The sequence below is a fragment of the Larus michahellis genome, chromosome 14 (assembly GCF_964199755.1).
Source record: "Larus michahellis chromosome 14, bLarMic1.1, whole genome shotgun sequence".
NCBI lineage: Eukaryota > Metazoa > Chordata > Aves > Charadriiformes > Laridae > Larus > Larus michahellis.
The window spans coordinates 2,104,676-2,122,400 of NC_133909.1; the positions used below are offsets into that span (position 1 = coordinate 2,104,676).

The 17,725-nt window shown below is 56.3% G+C and overlaps 1 protein-coding gene and 1 pseudogene across 1 annotated transcript; both read right to left on the reverse strand.

Annotated features, from left to right (window-relative positions):
* Window positions 1-763: 763 nt before the first annotated feature.
* LOC141751223 (tektin-3-like) lies at window positions 764-7,374 on the reverse strand. Its single transcript, XM_074607624.1, has 7 exons — window positions 6,796-7,374; window positions 6,154-6,237; window positions 5,432-5,502; window positions 5,007-5,150; window positions 3,940-4,162; window positions 2,573-2,727; window positions 764-980 (listed from the first exon to the last, which is right to left on the reverse strand). Exons 1-7 carry the CDS (start codon window positions 7,372-7,374, stop codon window positions 764-766), a joined length of 1,473 nt encoding a protein of 490 aa, XP_074463725.1.
* Window positions 7,375-10,653: 3,279 nt separating this feature from the next.
* On the reverse strand, window positions 10,654-11,318 carry LOC141751093 (RING finger protein 222-like; annotated as a pseudogene).
* Between the last annotated feature and the right edge of the window lie 6,407 nt (window positions 11,319-17,725).

The following is a 17,725-nucleotide window of genomic DNA, read 5'->3' on the forward strand; positions in this document are numbered from 1 at the left end:
GGGGACAATATCGGGCTGTCCCTGTGGGATGCGATGCCAAGGTTGGAGGGACGGGGTGCCAGCGAGGGCCTGTTGCTCTGAGACGCGCTGGTGACGCTGCCTCACACTTGAAGTCTTGGAGAGATGAGCCGGGGGCTCCTGAGGTCACAGGAGCCAGGAGGGAAACACCAGTGCAATACCCCAAAGGAATCAAGGGGTGTTCCTGGAAGAAGGTGGTATTTGAAAAGTCATGGCATCAGGTGAAGTCCCCGGGCACTGGAAAAAGGGAAACATTGCACCCATTTGTAAAAAGGGTGGAAAGGAGGGTACCGACCTGTCGGCGTCACCTCTGTGCCTGGGAACGTCATGGGGCAGATCCTCCTAAAAGCCACGCTAAGGCCCATGGAGGACAAGGAGGTGAATCAAGACATGGCTTCACACTCTGCTTTTTCCACATCAGACTCCAAAGGAGGAGGACGCGACACTTTTTCTCCTAAAATCACAGACCGAATGGGTAGGAATGAATCCCCGTGGGTGGATTTACTCTTAGTTGCATCCAGGATATTTTCAGTTACTTTCTGGCACACCGTGAAAGAGCAGTGGAAAGAGAAAAACCAAAGGGAAAAAAAAATACTCCTGCTAGACCACGTGACATGCAAAGCGATAATTTAATTTCTACCCAGGCTTCCATCAGGAAGTGGAAGTTTAATCTTGTAATTTTCAAAGCATATAGAGAAAACTGATAACTCTGGCAACGGATGCCGTGGGGTGGGCAGAGCCCAGCCTAGATGGGACCCAGCAGCCGCGCGGTGCTGGGAAAGGTCTTGCGCATCCCCATGCACTTCTCCTGGTCGATGAACAGGGAGTTGGCTTTGACGGCCAGGTCATGCTGCAGGACCGCCTTGGCGCGAACCAGCATTTGCAAGGTGTCCTGGCTGTCTCTCAGCTGCTGCTGAAGAGTCTGCACCGTCCCATGGATGTCACGGACCTCGTTGACAAGGCTGGAAAACAGCAAGGAGCCCTCATTAGAAGTCCCATCACGCGGGTGGTTTCTAGCATGGCGTTGCTGATGGGCCCCTGGGGCATGGGTTTTCCCCCTTCAGCGCGCTCAGACTGGCTCGGACCCCCCCTGTTTGTGGCAGATCCATGGGGAAGCTGAGGGCAGAGCTCCTGGGGGTCTCGGCGGGGAGGCACAGTGAACGTCTGCTCAAAGGCTTCCGCAATTCGCAGCCGCGTCTGCCAGAGCAGGTGGTGCCACCAAGCAGAGGGACAAGCAGCTGTGGTTTCCCGTTCCTGTTTGGTTTTGTGGGTTTCTTGGCTCCCCCTCCTGGATTTCCCCGGGCAAGGGTCCTCCCCACACCCACGGGTGCACACGCAGCGAAAGAGGACAGCTGGGAGAGGCTAAAAGCGAAGGTGAAACAAGTGGAGGATGGAACAAAGGATGGCGTGAGAGATGCTAAACCGGCTCTGGGGCTGGGTTTAAATTGCTTTGAAAAGGCTTCCCAGGGAGCCTCACCCAGCGGGCTCCCAGGAGGAGGTGTGAAGTTCAGGGTGCCTGATCCTCCCCAGCCCCTCGGGGTGCAATGCCAAAGAGCTCCCTCTGTCCTTGACAGGATTTCCAGTGTCCCCAGGGGAGGTGAGCACAGCCCTCACTGCTTCTCCGTGTGGTGCACAGAATCTCAGGCTGGCGGGGGTTGGCAGGGACCTCTGGAGATCACCCAGTCCAACCCCCTGCCAGAGCAGGGTCACCCACAGCAGGTGGCACAGGAACGCCTCCAGGCGGGTTTGGGATGTCTCCAGAGACGGAGACTCCACCACCTCTCGGGGCAGCCTGTGCCAGGGCTCTGCCACCCTCACAGCAAAGAAGTTCCTCCTCCTGTTTAGGTGGAACTCCCTATGGTCAAGTTTGTGCCCGTTACCCCTTGTCCTGTCCCCGGGCACCACTGAAAAGAGCCTGGCCCCATCCTCCTGACACCCCCCCTTTCAGTATTGATAAGCGTTGAGAAGGTGCCCCCTCAGGCGTCTTTCTTCAAGCCTGAAGAGACCCAAATCCCTCAGCCTTTCTTCACAAGAGAGGTGTTCCAGTCCCCTCATCCTCTTGGTAGCCATTTGGTGTCCCCTCTCCAGCAGTTCCCTGTCCTTCTGGAACCGGGGAGCCCAGCACTGGACACAGCACCTTGCACAGCAGCTGCACCCTTGCGGTTACCCCAAAGGAAGGACCTAAGAGCTCTCAGCATGAGCCTGTTGGAGAGTAAAGGGCTTGTCCTTCAAACCTGAGCCCATCCAGCCGCCGGGAAGCAGGCAGGAGAGAAGACGGGGTTGACGCAAGTAGGAAAAATCCGGCCCCTCATGGGGTGGCATCAGGCCGCCCCCGGCCATGGGGTACAGCCTCCGTTGTGGGCGCAGAGCTCTCCCAGCACCCAAAGGCTGGGATACCCGCTCATTGCTTTTGATTATGTCGGTGCACTCCTGGAAGGACTCTTTAGGAAAAAAAAGCAACCCCCCATGATTAATTTTGTCATCCAGCGATGCTCCCGAGTGCTACCACCCGTGAGCCCTCGAGGTCCCCGCCGGCCCCGCGCTCCTGCCTTACCGCAGCTGGGCAGTGTCCCGGCAGAGCTCCATGTTTGGCCTCCGAGTGCGCTCGTCCAGCCGGGTCTGAGCCACCTTTAATGGAGGCCCCTGGTCCCTAATGGCCTTTTGGATGGCTTCTATATTCCTCTCCGTCTGGAATATTTCCTGCAGTGTCTGGCATAAGAAAGAAACACATGCATAAATTTAAAAAATATATTCTCCAGCGGCAACGTGATTTCCCTTTTCTGCCATCCATCTGCAGAAAAAAACCAAGTTCAATTAGCAGACCCCGGGCTCAGACTGCTCTCACTCTGCCATAGATGGAGGCACAGATCCAGCAGCCATTTCTCTGTGGGGAAAAGCCTCTCTTTGCTCTTGCTGTCACATCAGAGGAGGTTTTGGAGCAGTGACGGATCTACTGAATTACCCGCTCCCCAAAATTACTGCTTGCAAGAACTGATCATCACTAGCAACTAACAGAGGGCAGGTTTTTGGTGGATGCTCGCTGAAGGATGTGGCACCAGCCCGCGATGCTGCAAGCCCAGTTTCTGCTCGGTTAATCTGCGCCGAGCACTTTTCAGGCAGCTTTCCATGAGAGCCAGTGGTGCGAGCCTGCTGCCCATGGCTGATCTCCACTTCATCTGCTTGGCGGAGCAAACACACCGATACCTGTGCAGCCACCACAGAGTGCTGAGACCGAAAACACGTCCTTGGAGGAGCAGCAAAGCTGCAAACCCCACAGCAGACACCCCAGCAGAGTCCCAGTAAAGCCCTTCTGCAGGGCAGCCAGCGCCTCTAAGTAACTAGCGCTGATGCAAGTAGCGCTGGCATTTTCTGCTGGAAATCCCTGTGCTAGCAGGCTGTCAGCTGGGATGAGCAACGGGCAGTATCCCTTGGGATGAAATTACACTGCCAACTCATCCTGCTCCAAGAAGAAAGTCCCCAAGAAAGCTGGGCAGGGGCTGTTTGCAAGGGCATGTAGCGAGAGGACGAGGGGCAATGGTTTAAACTAGAGCAGGGCAGGTTTAGATGAGACATTAGGCAGAAGTTCTTTGCACTGAGGGTGGTGAGACACTGGCCCAGGTTGCCCAGAGAGGTGGGGGAGGCCCCATCCCTGGAGATATTCAAGGCCAGGCTGGATGAGGCTCTGAGCAACCTGATCCAGTTGAAGATGTCCCTGCTGACTGCAGGGGGTTGGACTAGGTGGCCTTGAGAGGTCCCTTCACACCCAACACATCCTATGACTCCATGATTCTAAATGATGCTATAACCAGGTTCTTGTGGTGACCGTTCCTCTGCTGGGGCCAGGTCTGCGTGGAGGGTAGCGCTTTGGAGGTGTCACTGGGAAGTGACAGTGTCACACCAAAAGGGAGGGGTTCAGGCTACCTTGGCCAGGTGGGTCTGAATCTTTCTCTTGGCATCGGCCGTCTCGGCGATGCGGTTGGTGAAAGCGACGTTCACAGCGTTGAACTGCTGCCACATCTGGCTGTCCGTCACCGCCAGCAGGTTCTCGATGTCGTCCCGCAGCTTGGCGGAGGCCGCCCGCTCGCTCTGGGAGTGGATGATGTTGTCGTTGGTGAACTTGGCCCAGGACTGCGGCACCGAGATCCTGGCGGGGAAAAGGAGAGGCCCCCGGTAAGCTGGATGTGGGCAGGCATGGACCCTGCCAGGGAGCAGCGTGGATTCACTATAGCTTAAATCTACACTTTTAATTGGACTGTATGTCATAGTTTAACCCCAGCCAGCAGCCAGGACCACGCATGCGCTGGTGCAGTTCTCCCCCTTCCCCCCAGAAGGGAGAAGAGGGAGAAAAGGAGGGGAAAGGGAAAGGGAAAAACTCGTGGGTGGAGATAAGGACAGTTTAATAGAACAGTAACAGAAACCAATAATAATAATAATAATAATAATAATAATGAGAGAAGTCACTCTCACCACCCAGTGAACTGGCACCTTCCCGAGCCCCGACCGCATATTCCCACCCCGCACCAACCCCCATTTATATCCTGAGCATGGCATCTATGGTACGGAATATTCTGTTGGCCTTTCCCTTGTTCTGCCTATGCTCCTCCTCATTTCTATGGGAAGGTGAAAAGAGTCCTTGAAAAGTATAAACATCGCCTAACAACAACTAAGACACATCTTTGAAAATATGCATAAACTTAGTGAGCTGTTTCAGCAGAGGTGCTCCCCTGAATTAATTGGCAGGCTGATCTCTCAACCCCTGGTAGAATGTTTAATGAGGTGGGACTGGCTTTCACCCTCTGGATGTTTGGCATCCAACTGTCAGCAGAGGGTTGTGCTCCCTTTCCGGGGAGCGGAGAGAAATGACCGCTCTGAGGGAGGTGTCTCCAGGCGGGATGGATCTGGGTTGGGGACAAGCAGCTCCCTGCCAGGGAGAGGCACCGCGTATCCCGGGGACAGCTTGCTGCTGGGGACCGACAGCGTGCACTCACGTGGCATCGACCTGCTCCACCCCTCGGTAGTAACTGATGCCCTGGGAGGTGTTCATCAGGTGGTGGCACCTGTCGTCGATCCGGTGGGCCACCTGCTTGTTGGCCAGGTCCTTCTCCAGATTCTGCTGGGCCACCCGGTTGGACCTTCAACATGCAAACAGCAGCCATCGGTGGGGATGTACGGGTGGAATGGCTTCCTCCCCGTTCCACTCCCCACAGCAGCTCCCGCCCTGCCACGCAGCTCTGTCCTCCCACGAGCATCACCGCCCGCATGCCATGGAGCCTCCATGGGCTTTACGCCTGCGGGGTGTGGGGATAGATGGGGTTCTTCTGGGGATTCACATCTGCTGGGGTTCTGCTGGGCTTCTGGTGTGACCACAAATGCACATCAGCCCTACGACATGAGAGAAGGAGCTCCTCCTTACGTGATCTGGGCTTTGGCCTTGTCCAGGACCTGCTGCATCTTCTCCTGGCACGACCTGATGACATCAACTTCCTGGGCAAAGGCAAAAGAGGACCCCATCAGTGTCCATACTCACTCGTCCTGGTCACACTCCTCCACTTGGACCTCTCCAACCCTGCACACAGCAAGAACTTGCCTGCTTGTCTTCCTGCCCAAAGCAAACAGGCAGGAAAACTCACAGCTGAGCCTGCGCCCAGTGCCCTGGAGGGGACAGAAGGGTGCTGTAGCTGCAGCCACGGCCTTTGCGTTCCCTTTCAGGGTGGGTCAATAAGGATTTTTTCACCTTGACCTCAGGGTCAAGCGGTGGTTAGTCCCACTACACGGACAGGGACACATCCTGGTGCGGACAGGCAGAGCGGTTCCCTGGACCACTACACACCTCCGTCCCCAGATCAGCACCTGCCCTTTTTGCTCCCAAAATGTTTTCCTCCCCAGGAGGAATCCCATCCGTATGGGACAAGAGGAGATGGACTTGACTTCGGTGTAAATGCCCAGGCTGAATTTCTGAGACACATTCAGCTCCACCGGAGGAAGTGTGTTGCTCTCAGCTCACTTGACTTCAGCACAAACCCATTGCCTTTGTGAAGCTCCGGCTACTGGAGGCAGGTGATCAGTGCTCCAAATCCCATAACTTTGAAATCCAGTCAAAATAGCTTCAACGCATGATCTGAGTTGCCAACTTACTGTTAAGAGCTGTTCCTCCACGTTGTCGTGGACCAGGTCGATGCCCATCCTCTTCTCCCGGTGAAGTAAGCACTCCTGAGCGACCTGTTGGGGACACGCCATCACCGCTGGCTGCAGGGGCAGGGCTCTCTATGGGGACTGTCCCCATCTCCAATAATGTAAGAAAAGAAACTCTAGGTGGGCACGGAGATGACAAGAGAGGGAAAAAAGTGGCCCAGGGCAGCTGGTTTAGCTGACAAGGAGCAGGCGAGCTGCAACATCAGCATTAAACCATCATGAGGGAGCAGACGTGTCCCTGGTGCAGCCACAGCTGAAACGGGGGACCTGTGTCAGCCTTGACGCTGACCTCGCCAGAGCCTCGTGGTAAGACACGGGCTTTTGTCTCCCAAACCGGGATTTTGGATGTACCACTATTAAAAATATTGAGTTAAGCAAACGCAGCTTTGACGTGCTCAGCCTGTGCTGATAGGGGATCCAGCAGATGGCAAGGGGGGTTTGTTTACTACTAACTTAACTAATGGCCTCTTAATAACAACTTTCTAGACGTTCTGGAGCTGCAGTGAAACTTAATGAGACGTTTGAAGGGCTGCAGATGTTTCAGCAGTAGGCTGCAGCTTGCAGCGCGCCGGGACGGGTGCTTACCCGGAGAGGGGCCTCCGCCTCGGCCAAGGCTCTCTCCAGCCTGGTCTTCACCTCTGTGAGTGCGTTGGTCTCCCCGATCACCTCATCTAGCTCGTGGCAGAGCTCCGATTTCCAAAACGCGATGTCATTGGCGCGCACTCCCAGGCTTTTGGTGCTTTCTGCTTGCGTTTTCTTGGTCTGCTGGTATTTGTGGTCAATGATGCGGGAGGTATCGGCTCTCAGGCGCTCCGCGTTCTTCTGGGAGGTCTCCGACTCCCTGTAATTGGTCACATTGGACTTGTACCAGTCTTCAGGGGTGTAGCGGTTGAAGACGGTGGTTCTGGTGGAAACAGATGGAAGCTTCTCGCCGGCGGTTATCCCCTGGGAACTCTTGGAAAAGGCAGCCAAAGTTGGTTTGCTGGCAGCCGTTCTGTAGTAGGTGCTGGGCATCCAGGGGAGGCTGTAGCTCTGAGGCAAGGGGCGGTAAGGAAATCGGTTCTTATAGCTTGACGCCATGGTGTGGATGGCAGGGAGAAACCTGGTGGGTATGGCTCTGGGATGGGCGAACTTTGCTGGTAAGGGAGAGCCGACAGACTCCATGCTCGACCGCTGCTATTCGTGTGTCCCGTCCGTGTCCTGCACAGAGGAGGAGAGAGAGGACAACCTCAGCAACCTCCTGCACTTGCCTTACTTCTTACAGCAACACCCGCAACTGCAAACACAAACAGTGACGCACAGAGCGCCCTCACAGCGCCTGAACAGGCCTAAACCCCTTGAAAACAAATCCCTCCTGACAGCATCCCAAACATTTGGATATAAAAGCGTTTGACTTGGTTGTTAGTATCTAGCATCAAGTCTTGGAAGGCGGAGAAAAACAAATCACAGCCATAAGGAGAATGACAGATACCGTGCCTTCCTTTTCCTTAAATCTGTCAATCCAGTCAAACTGGAGTTGCTCCTTCTCTGCTGTTCCTTTGTTTCTTTTGGCTGGCGTATCTGCTGATCTTCTGATACTCCAGAGGTCATTTTCTCTGTAAAAGTTCCATTCCCAGCCCCGAGAGCTGCGTCCCTTTTGGACACACATCTGCTACCGGCCCAGCGCCATTTGTGGGTGGGTGAGGGACTCCATCCTCACCCCCTCTATCTTCCCTTGCCTTAAATGCTGGAGCGAGGAGCCTGCAGGTGAGCTGAGCTTTGCAGGACTATATCCAAATTTGAGCCCCCCACACCCCTATTTCAGCCTCAAAAGAGGGGCCGCCTCTTGCCTTGCAAAGGAGGAAAGGTGTCGATGGCTCACCTGGTGTAAGATCAGTGTGCGTGGGAAGGAGATGGCCCACAGTCTTTTCAGAGCGCTTGGGAAACACCAGCCTTGCAGTAGCCCTAGGAGGAATGGCCACACATGAAGATTTTGCTACCAAGAATTGCATATTGTCCTCTCCAGCTTGAGGCTGTCAATCGATGGTTATCAGCAAGATAAGGCAGGGGGCCACCAAACACACCTCATCTGAGGACAAACACTCCGGAGGGGTACGTGGTGCTCGGTACGAAGCTCTTGTGAGGTTACAAGTGTCACCCACGGGCAGGAATAAGTCCCTCAATACGGCTGTTGTAGCCAGCCTGACGTGTCCTTCCCCTAACACCGTCCCGTCCCCACTGCTCCCAGCCTGGCTCGGAGCCCCAGGGGAAGATGAGGACACGGGTGTGCTACAGCAAGATCCCTGATGGGAGTGGCTGTGGGACAGGCAGCGGGAAACTCACACCCTCAAATTTAGCAAAAAAAAAAGCTTTCGCAAACACGACCCTCCGAGGCAGTTTGGCAGAACCGAGGACGAAATGTCTGCGCTCAGGTCCAACAAAAACCACCGCGTGTGCTGCTTCCCACAAACCGCTCCCTTCAGCCCTTTTGTCCCGGCTAGGGATAAATGACAGCGCTTTCCCTAGCTCCGTGCCGCTTTATACCTGAGAAACAGCCTTGGGAGGGTGGGAGGCAGCTTCCCTGGCTCCCACCCCCACAAATAAACTCTGCCCTTTCAGACACTGACAGACACACGTTTAGGAAAGGGAGGGAAAAACCCACTTTGTGCCACCCCTGAACACGGACACAACGATGGGAGCCCCGACCACCTCATCCGGGTACATTTAGAGGACAGAAGAGATATGGAGGGGGATTAGGAGAATGACCTGTTTTTTTCCCTCCCAGTTCAGGGACATACTCACCCTGCAGAGGCTTGGGGGTGTGCGGGGGGGGCTGCTACTCAGTGCTGTGCTGTCAGGTTGGGTGGCAGCACTGCCAGACACTGCAGCATCCCCAGTGCCCTCTGTGTCACAGAACCAGGGCAGCGTTGCCGCTGGCGCAGGGTGCTCAGTAACCGGGTTCTACGCGGGCAACTCCCTGCAGCCGCTCTGGCAACCCGATGCAGCCGTTGGGGAATGCATTGCTGTGGATGGGCAAGCCGGGGCCAGCCCTGGGCAAGAAAATACCCTCACATGGCATCCTAGATCCTGCCCTGGACAACCTACTGCCCTCCATGGGCAGGTTTTGCAGCCCCTGGGCAACCAGGTGCAGCTTTTGGGCAACTGTTGAGTGGCTTAGTCATATCATTTGGTTTTAGGTAGTCCTGCAAGAAGCAGGGAGATGGACTCGATGATCCTCATGGGTCTCTCTCGACTTGAGACATTCTATGATCCTATGAACTTACGGCCCTCAGTGGGCAACCCAGTGCCACCCCTGGGCAAGTCAGTGCAGACTGCGTGCATCCTAGTGCCTTTGCTGGGCAACTTGATCCCTTGCCTGGACAACCCCCAGCACCATCAATGGGTAACCCAAATCTAGCTTGCTGACTGATGTTGATAGCATTCGGCATGCTACGTTGCAAAATCGAGCGGCTATTGATTTTTTGCTGTTAGCTCAGGGTCATGGATGTGAAGGTTTTGAAGGTATGTGTTGTATGAACCTTTCCGACCACTCATCATCCATTCATAAGCAGTTACGGGAGCTGAAGGATAACATGTCCAAATTAAAAGTGGTCAAAAACGGTTTCGATGATTGGTTAAGCTCATGGGGTATAACGGGATGGATATCAGATTTACTAAAGCAAGGGCTCATGCTATTGTTGGTTATATTATTATTGATTATGGCAGCCTCGTGTGTTCTCCGCAAAGTGACTGACATGATAGAAAATGCCATGCATAAGGTCTGGCTGGCTCAAGAAGAAAAAGGGGGTATTGTAGGAATGTATCTGAGAGAAAATGGCCATGTGAGCCAGCCTCCCTGCTGTGAGAGATTAGATTAAGAGCAAAACAGGTGGTAGAAGATGGAATTAGTACATGGGAAAAACGGGAACTGAGAAGGTAGAAAACATGTTGTGCTAATGACTAAGCAATTTACTATGCGAATTCTTGTAACCAATCTGATGTGTGAACGAACTGCATGCACAGCGCGTGGACAGTGTAACTCGCTGATCAGAAATAAGCGAGTCGCGTGTACGGCTACAACACAGGGTATAAAAGATGATGATCGGTGCTTAATAAACGGCTTCTGTTGATTCACATTGGATCGTCTGGAGTCCAGTTATTTCTCCTCAACAGGGTGCGGTAGGAGAAACCATGCTCTCTGCTAAGACACCAGAGGAACCCACTAGCAGGGTTTGACCAGCCACATTTTAACCAAAAGAGGCAGAAAATGCCAGCGACGACACTGTGAGCACCCGGAGATCTGCGGAAAGGTCTGAAAGTCCATTCAGTCCCTGGCCAGATGAGAGAGAGCTTCACCTGGAGCTGCTTCTGGACTTTCTCATGGGATCTTTTGAGAGAGGTCCCAGCCCTAGCTCTGTCCCAGCATCAGTGACACCTCCAGCATCTGAGCTGATCCCATCCCTGCTACGAGTCCCTCTTCACCAGCAGCAGCCGAGGGAGCACAGCCGCCAGCATGGCCACCGTCAAGACGAGCAGGACGGCGAGGGCGATGGGCGACTGGCAGCATTTCACCCCCAGGGCCGAGCTGGATGACACCGAGCTTCGTGTTTCCGTTCTGCTTCTCCTCCCCAGGGAGCTGCAGTCCACATCCACCAGTGGCATCCCATGGTCACTGATGACAAAGATGTGGGCTTCCCGTGCCAGCTCTCCTGGGAGCCCCTGCGAGTCCATGGGGCTGTTCCCCGTGCTGCAGCACCGGCCGGAGCTCTGCACCGGCATCACAAAATGGCTGGGCACCACCAAGGTGTTGCTGGCCTCCAATTTGGTCAGATGGGACAAGGAGGAAGGTGACAGAGGCATCTCCAGGGCCCGGAGGTTGGTGCCTGCCTTGGGCGGCCATAGAGCTGCCTTCTTGCTGAGGAAAGTCACGTAGCGGCAGATGGGCAGATGATGCTGCTCTGGACCTGGCCGTCAAGCTTGGCGGAGAGCAAGCACTTCACCAGGCAGTCGTGGCAGAAGGTGTGCCTGCAGCTGAGCTGGCGGTGCATGGCCTCCAGCGGGTGGAACTTCTCGTAGCACACGGGGCACTCGGCTGGGGGTCCCTCCTTGCTGGACGAGGCCTCAGACATCCCTGCTCTGTCGGCCACAGGCGCTCCCCAGCTGCGAGGAAGAGGCACGATGGGTTAATAAGGTTGAAATGATAAGCATGATCCATCTCTTCATCTCTCCTCCTCCTCCCTGCTCTCTTGCTTTTGCCCTCTTGCCCCTAACAGATGCAGTTGACAGCTACTAGGCATCCTCTCAACAAGACAGGGCATTTTCAGGAGCATTACGCCTCTCAGTGTGGCCCTTGGGGCAAGAGAGAGATGACGGGAGGACCCCAACTCCAGAGCCAGCGGGGGCAACAATCCCCGGCTGCAAAATCACATGCACGAGCCCCTGGATGGACGTGCTCAGCACGTGGTACAGATAAAGCAGGTTCAGCTTGTGTCACGAGTGCCTCCGTGCACTGCTGCCAGCTCCAGGTGCACGGGAGGTGGGAACTCCCATCCCACAAAGAAACCTGCCATGGAAAGGGAGATGCTCCCATCCCAGGGGACACAGAGGGGCCAGCGGGAGCAGGGGGAGGCCAGGGCAGTGGGACAGGTGGGAGCACAGGACCCCCCGGGGATGGAGAGGGGGCGTGCTGGACCCGGGGCAGGCAGCGAGCACCCACGCCAGGCTCCTTCCAGGCTGCTGGAGGATGTCCCAGGCTGGTGGCCAGGCCACAGCCATCTCCAGGCTGTGCTCCTCACGCCGGAGCATGGTGTGGTCAGCAAGCCCCGGAGCCCGGCGTCTCCTCTTAGTCAGAGCAGGGAGGGCAGAGCCCAGCCATCCCGCCTGGCCCCTGCCCCAGCCTGGGGCGCCAGGGGGAGCGCGGGGCCGCTGGGATCCCCAGACCCGCGTCTGGGCTGGGTCTGAAGCTCTGCCGTGCGTCTCCCAGGGCAGGGAGCATTCATGCGGCGGCTCAAGGAAGGGAGAGGGGAGCGGGAAGAAGGGAGAGAGGAGAGGGGAAAAGGGAGAAGGGAGCGGGAGATGGGTGAAGGGCGGAGGAAGAGAGGAGAGGGGAAAGGGGAGAGGAGAGAGGGGAGAGGGGAGGAGGGATGCTCAGCTCAGCTCCTTTCTCTTAAAACCTGAGCTTCATAAAACCTGCAGGTTTTTCCAGACCTTGCAGCATTGTCAGACCCGACCCAACCTGCACCCCTTTTCTCACGCATGACTGTGCCCATGGGCATCCTCACAGCTGTCTCTGGAGGTTTTGCCATCCCCTCCTTGGCTGACCTCCTCTTCCTTGGGAGCCATCCCCTGCGCCAGGACGGTCACAAGAACACAACAAACCATCCCCTCCCAATCAAAGAGAAGAAAGATGCAGGCTCCTGCTCTGCTTTAAGAGGGATCAGGGACCTGGTCCCCCAGAGTGCTGCAGAAGGAGACCCTGACCCTGTGCACCACCTCCTCTGTGCCCCCAAAGCCCCCTTACCTGCTGCAGGGCACCAGGGCAGGAGCCCCTCCATGCACTCCACTGCTGTCCCCAGAAGCGGGGCTGGCCGTGCCCCAGCACCGAGCACCAGCTGGGGAGAGGACTGGGACACCTATCTAACACAGAGGTGTTGGCTGCGCGTGTCATGCGGGCGTGTTGCGCAGAAGCTGGAGCAGGGACAGGGCCAGCTCCCGGGGATTGAATGCGGAGGAACTCGTTCCCCGTTTTAAAGGCCTGATATTTGCCTGGTTGGCCAGGGAGGGGGCGAGGAGCCAGTGTCAGGCGTCGGAGGGCAGGGACAGGCAGCACGGTCCTGCCTGCTTTCCCTCATGTGATGGGCACCTGTAGTCGGGCTCATCCCTGAGCTCAAACCCCAATGAAACAGTCGCTAAAGGGGATGTCGGGAGCCCAAATTCCCTCTGTTGCTGCAGAGCAGGGTGACCGGCAGCACCCTGCACCAGGGCTGGGCTCCTGCCAAACAATTCTTGCCTCCAGCCGCCACAGCTCCCTGTTCCTCGCCCTGGCCACATCTTCATCCCTACGCCCCCTCCCCTCCTCATCCCCCAAACACTCCGCGCTCCAGCCCTGCGCTCCCCGCCCTACACCATCAGACGCTCACCCAAGTACCGGTGTGGCAGCACACAGCCCAGCAAACACACTCCAGCAGGCTCGAGGGCCACTGCTGCCTTGAACCTGCCCTGGAGGGGGTTTCCAGCATCTTTGGGAACTGCAGTCCAGGCAGCGGCAGTAGCCCTGTGGGCTCAGGGCAGGCAGAAGCCCCGAGCTTGGCCATCTCAGCAGCCGCAGGTGGCTCATGAGTCACTGTTTGGCCAGGTGCCGGCTGGAAACACACATGGAGAAGGTTCCCTGTGGCCTTACATGTGTCCCAGGGTGCTGCCCATCCCTCGCTCGACCCCCAGGCGAGAACCTGAGAGGTGTCTCCCCTGCAAAGCCTTGAAGAAACTGCCACGGGGTGGGTCACTTCTCCCACAGTCTCGACTCTTTCCAGCCACCCCTGCCACCCCTCAGCCCGGCCAGTGGCCACGGGGCTGCCAGCCCACACTCAGGCTTGCTGAGCGGCTCCACAGGGATGTGAGGATGAGATTCCCAGAGCAGGCACAGTGACCCCAAGGCGCCCCGCCTGCACGCCTTCCCCAGCTCTGGCTGTGGCAGTGCAGCCACGGGACCTGGATTTGAACCATCAAGGGGCCCCAATGGCCCCTGCAGGGCCTGGAGTCTCCATCATGGAAAGCCTTCCGGAGAACCCTGACATAGCGGGGAGTCTTGCCTTGGGGCAGAGAGATGCTCCGCACAAGCATTCCCAGCCCTGCGGTCCTCCCGCCCCAAGAAGATGCCCAGGGCCCTGCAGGATCCGTGGGGCAGGCAGAAGAGGAGATGCACCTCTGATACCCAAACCCCAGTGAGATGGGCCCTGGAGGTCCTCTATGGGCAGGAGGGGTGGTTTCGTGCGGCTGGCTGTCGCGGCAGGGCTGCAGGCGTGGGCAGCAGTATCAGTCGCTCGTGGGTGCAGCGGTTGCAGCAGTTACAACATGGGGCTGGTTTCTGGAAGGAGCAGGGGAGGTGCAGCCCCGCCGAGCCGTCCCGTGCACTGGGGCAGCTGCCAAAAGAGAGCACCCATGGTGGGAGACATGCCCCGGGGGGGATGTCTCAAGCCGTGAAGCCCTGTCCCTCGCTGGAAGGAGACCCGCAGCATGTCAACACCTTCCACACCCCCCGCTTAAGATCAGGGACCAAGCCACTCCACTCCTTATCCCAGTTTTCTTGGGATGGTCCAGAAATTGAGGCTGAAACCTCTCCAGACAGATCGTGCCGGGGCTGAGGTTGCACAGTCACCCCTGGGGTGGGCATCCCCATTCCCCTCCCTGGCCCCCCCTTGAAGCTGCTGGAGGTGCCAGGGTTGCACCCACCGAGATCTCCATTGCTGAATGAGTGATCTGGGCCAGCGAGAGCAGATTTGGGGCAGCCGAGCATCTCCCCAGCTTCAGTTTGCTCTCTGCCAGCACCAAGGCGGGGTGGAAATTCCTGTTTCCCATACTTTGAATGCTCCCCGCAGTCGGAAACCATGAGCTATGAACTATGAATGACAGGATTGAGTCTGCTGGTGCTTGAGGGAGAAGAAACCAGTTTCAGGAGCAAAGCAAGTCCCTATACGCTGCCTGTATGTTTTTCTCCGGCTTTAAGCAATGCAGCTCACGGCCAGTGTTTCAGCCCCCTCAAACCCAGTGCAGGGTCAAGGTCTCCAGGATCCTTTTATCCAAGCAAGAAGGCAGCATCAGGCTCAGCTTCTCTCCAGGGACCACAGCTGAGACCTTCTCTGCTCTGGGGTTGGTGGCTTCCAGGGAACAACGGACATTCTGACCCAGAAGAGGACACGGCCCTCCCTACAGGCGGGGGTGGCCGGGGGTCCCTTCACTAAAACTGCGATGGCTTTTGGGCAGAGCTCTGCAGCCTTTTGCAAGGACAAGTGGATGCTGCAGACAGCCCTTGTCTTCCACAGCATCACCCCAACTTCCCACTGTCACCGACCAGGTGGGGAGGAGGGAAAATAATATTAGATATAGTTACGTGAAAGTGCTTATTTTCAAAGCACATTTAAAGCCAGAAGATCGAACTATATGTGAGCCTGGTGCCAGGCAAATATTCACTATAGGTCTCGATATTTCCATAACAAATCCATGCTGCACTTCTCCAAATCATAAGAGATGAAGCAGGGACATTTCCAATGAGCAGAGACATGTCCTCCATCCCTTCTCTCAACGAGGGCGAGGATCCCGATGAGAAAAATCATGGCTTTATTCCTGACGGCAAGATGCACGCGCGGAGCTTTGCCATGCAGCCACAACCCATCCACATGGCTGGTGGCTGCTGGAAAGGATGGGCTGGCTGAAGTGTCCCTCACCTGGGGAGACCTGCCCCATCCCTCCCACGACACGGCCAGTCCTCCCAAACTCCCCCAGGTTTTTCCTTAGCGATGGCTCAACCTGCAAATCTGAGGCTTTCTCCAAGTTTCTGCTCAGCCCGTTCTCCTCCCACCACTTCCCAGCCCCGGCTCAAACATGGTGAATAGTTGGCACTGGTGGGAACCAGGTGAAGGGAAGAGGGGAAAAAGTAAATCCAAGGGGTGGACGGTCCAAGGGTCCTGGCCCCTGTCTTAGTTGTATCCATTCCCGTGCTGTCAAAATAAACTCACATAGATGGAAAAGATGGATGAGTTTGGAGGCACCCAAGCCCTTTAAGGGGGTCCATCTTTTCCCATACTTGCTTTACTTGAATTCAGAGTGGGAAAATAAGTGTCTTTTCCTTCTGCATGTCTCCATCCTGCCTGTCAGGCACCTGGCAGGATGCAGACCCACCATCAAGCTGCTGATTTAGCCAAGACAGCCCAAAACACCTAGCAGAAGCTCTTCCGACAGCTTTCTCCTCAGCGCTTTTTGCCGTGCCCAGCAGCTGGTGCTCTCGGATCCGCTGTGGCCACCCTAAAAAAAAAAAAAAAAAAAAAAGACCCGGGTGCACCGTAAAAAAAAGCCCTGGGCCTGCCTCTCCAGGGGTGCCAAGGTCTGGAGCTGGTGGTCCCCACCAGCTGGGATGCTGCCTCTTCCCCACCAGGATGGATGGGATCTGCTTATCCTCCTGATGATCAGAAATTTACATCCAGTCATTTGACATGACGAATGCTTATCAAACACCAAGGAACAACGGGGTACATCCCCAAACCCCTCTCCAATGCCTGTTTTCCCACCAGATGCTGCGGTTTTGCGAAGGCACCTGCACAGTACCTGGGCATCACAGCACCCACCTGCCTCTGCCTCCAACAAACCCTCCCAGGAATGACCCCGAGCCTGGTGTGAGCCCTTGGAGCCTTATTCTGACAGCAAAACTTGGGGATCTGTCTCGTCCAGTCCAGGCCGAGCCACACAGCCCCACGGTGCATGGGGTTTTCCCATACCTGGGAGGGCAACTGCACTCTCCAGGGGCTCCTTCAGCTTCTTTCCCCCCTCCACCAACACAGCGTCAGCTCAGTGAGTCCGGGGGCAGCCCAAGGCAAGCGCCTCAGATGATGAGCAAGACCAGGGCTGCACAAAACCCCTGGATGTGGGGGCAAAATGGCTTGTCCCCCCTTCCCCGGTGCCCACACCAGCCCCTCGGGGGAAGCACACAAACCTGCTGTAGACCCTCCGCGGTCACTGTGACCCGTCCCTGCTGTGCCATGAGCCATGCCACTCCAGGGATGTTTTACCACCCGCGTCCCCTGCAGCAGCGGGTATTGCCGGACTCTTTTACACCATCCCCTCTGGCTGCCTTTTTAGCAGGCAGCTCCCTCGAGCCTTATTCTGGGGGACAATGCACAGAATCCCTGCAACGTCAGGAGAAAAGGCTGCCGGGGTTAGGGACTGGGGGGCTTTTACCAAAACGGGAGGTTCCCTGTGGTTTTGGCTGCCAGGTTGTGTTGCAGTTTGGCTTTTTCCTCCAAGCCCTGTCTCCCGGAGGGCCGAGATTGCAGAGGGGTTGCTGCCTTTAATCACGGAATCACGGAATCTTCAGAGTTGGAAGGGACCTCTAGAGATCATCTAGTCCAACTCCCCTGCTAGAGCAGGATTGCCTAAAGCACATCCCTCAGGGCTGCATCCAGGCGGGTCTTGAAAATCTCCAGAGAAGGGGACTCCACATCCTCCCTGGGCAGCCTGTTCCAGTGCTCTGTCACCCTCACCGTAAAGAAGTTTTTTCTCATATTTGATCGGAATTTCCTATGTTCTAGCTTGTGCCCATTGCCCCTTGTCCTGTCACTGGGAACCACTGAAAAGAGCCTGGCTCCGTCCTCCTTAAACCCACCCTTTAGGTACTTGTAAACATTAATCAGGTCCCCCCTCAACCTTCTCTTCTCCAGGCTAAAGAGTCCCAGCTCTTTCAGCCTTTCCTCATAAGGGAGGTGCTCCAGTCCCATAATCATCTTGGTTGCCCTTCGCTGGACTCGCTCCAGTAGTTCCCTGTCCCTCT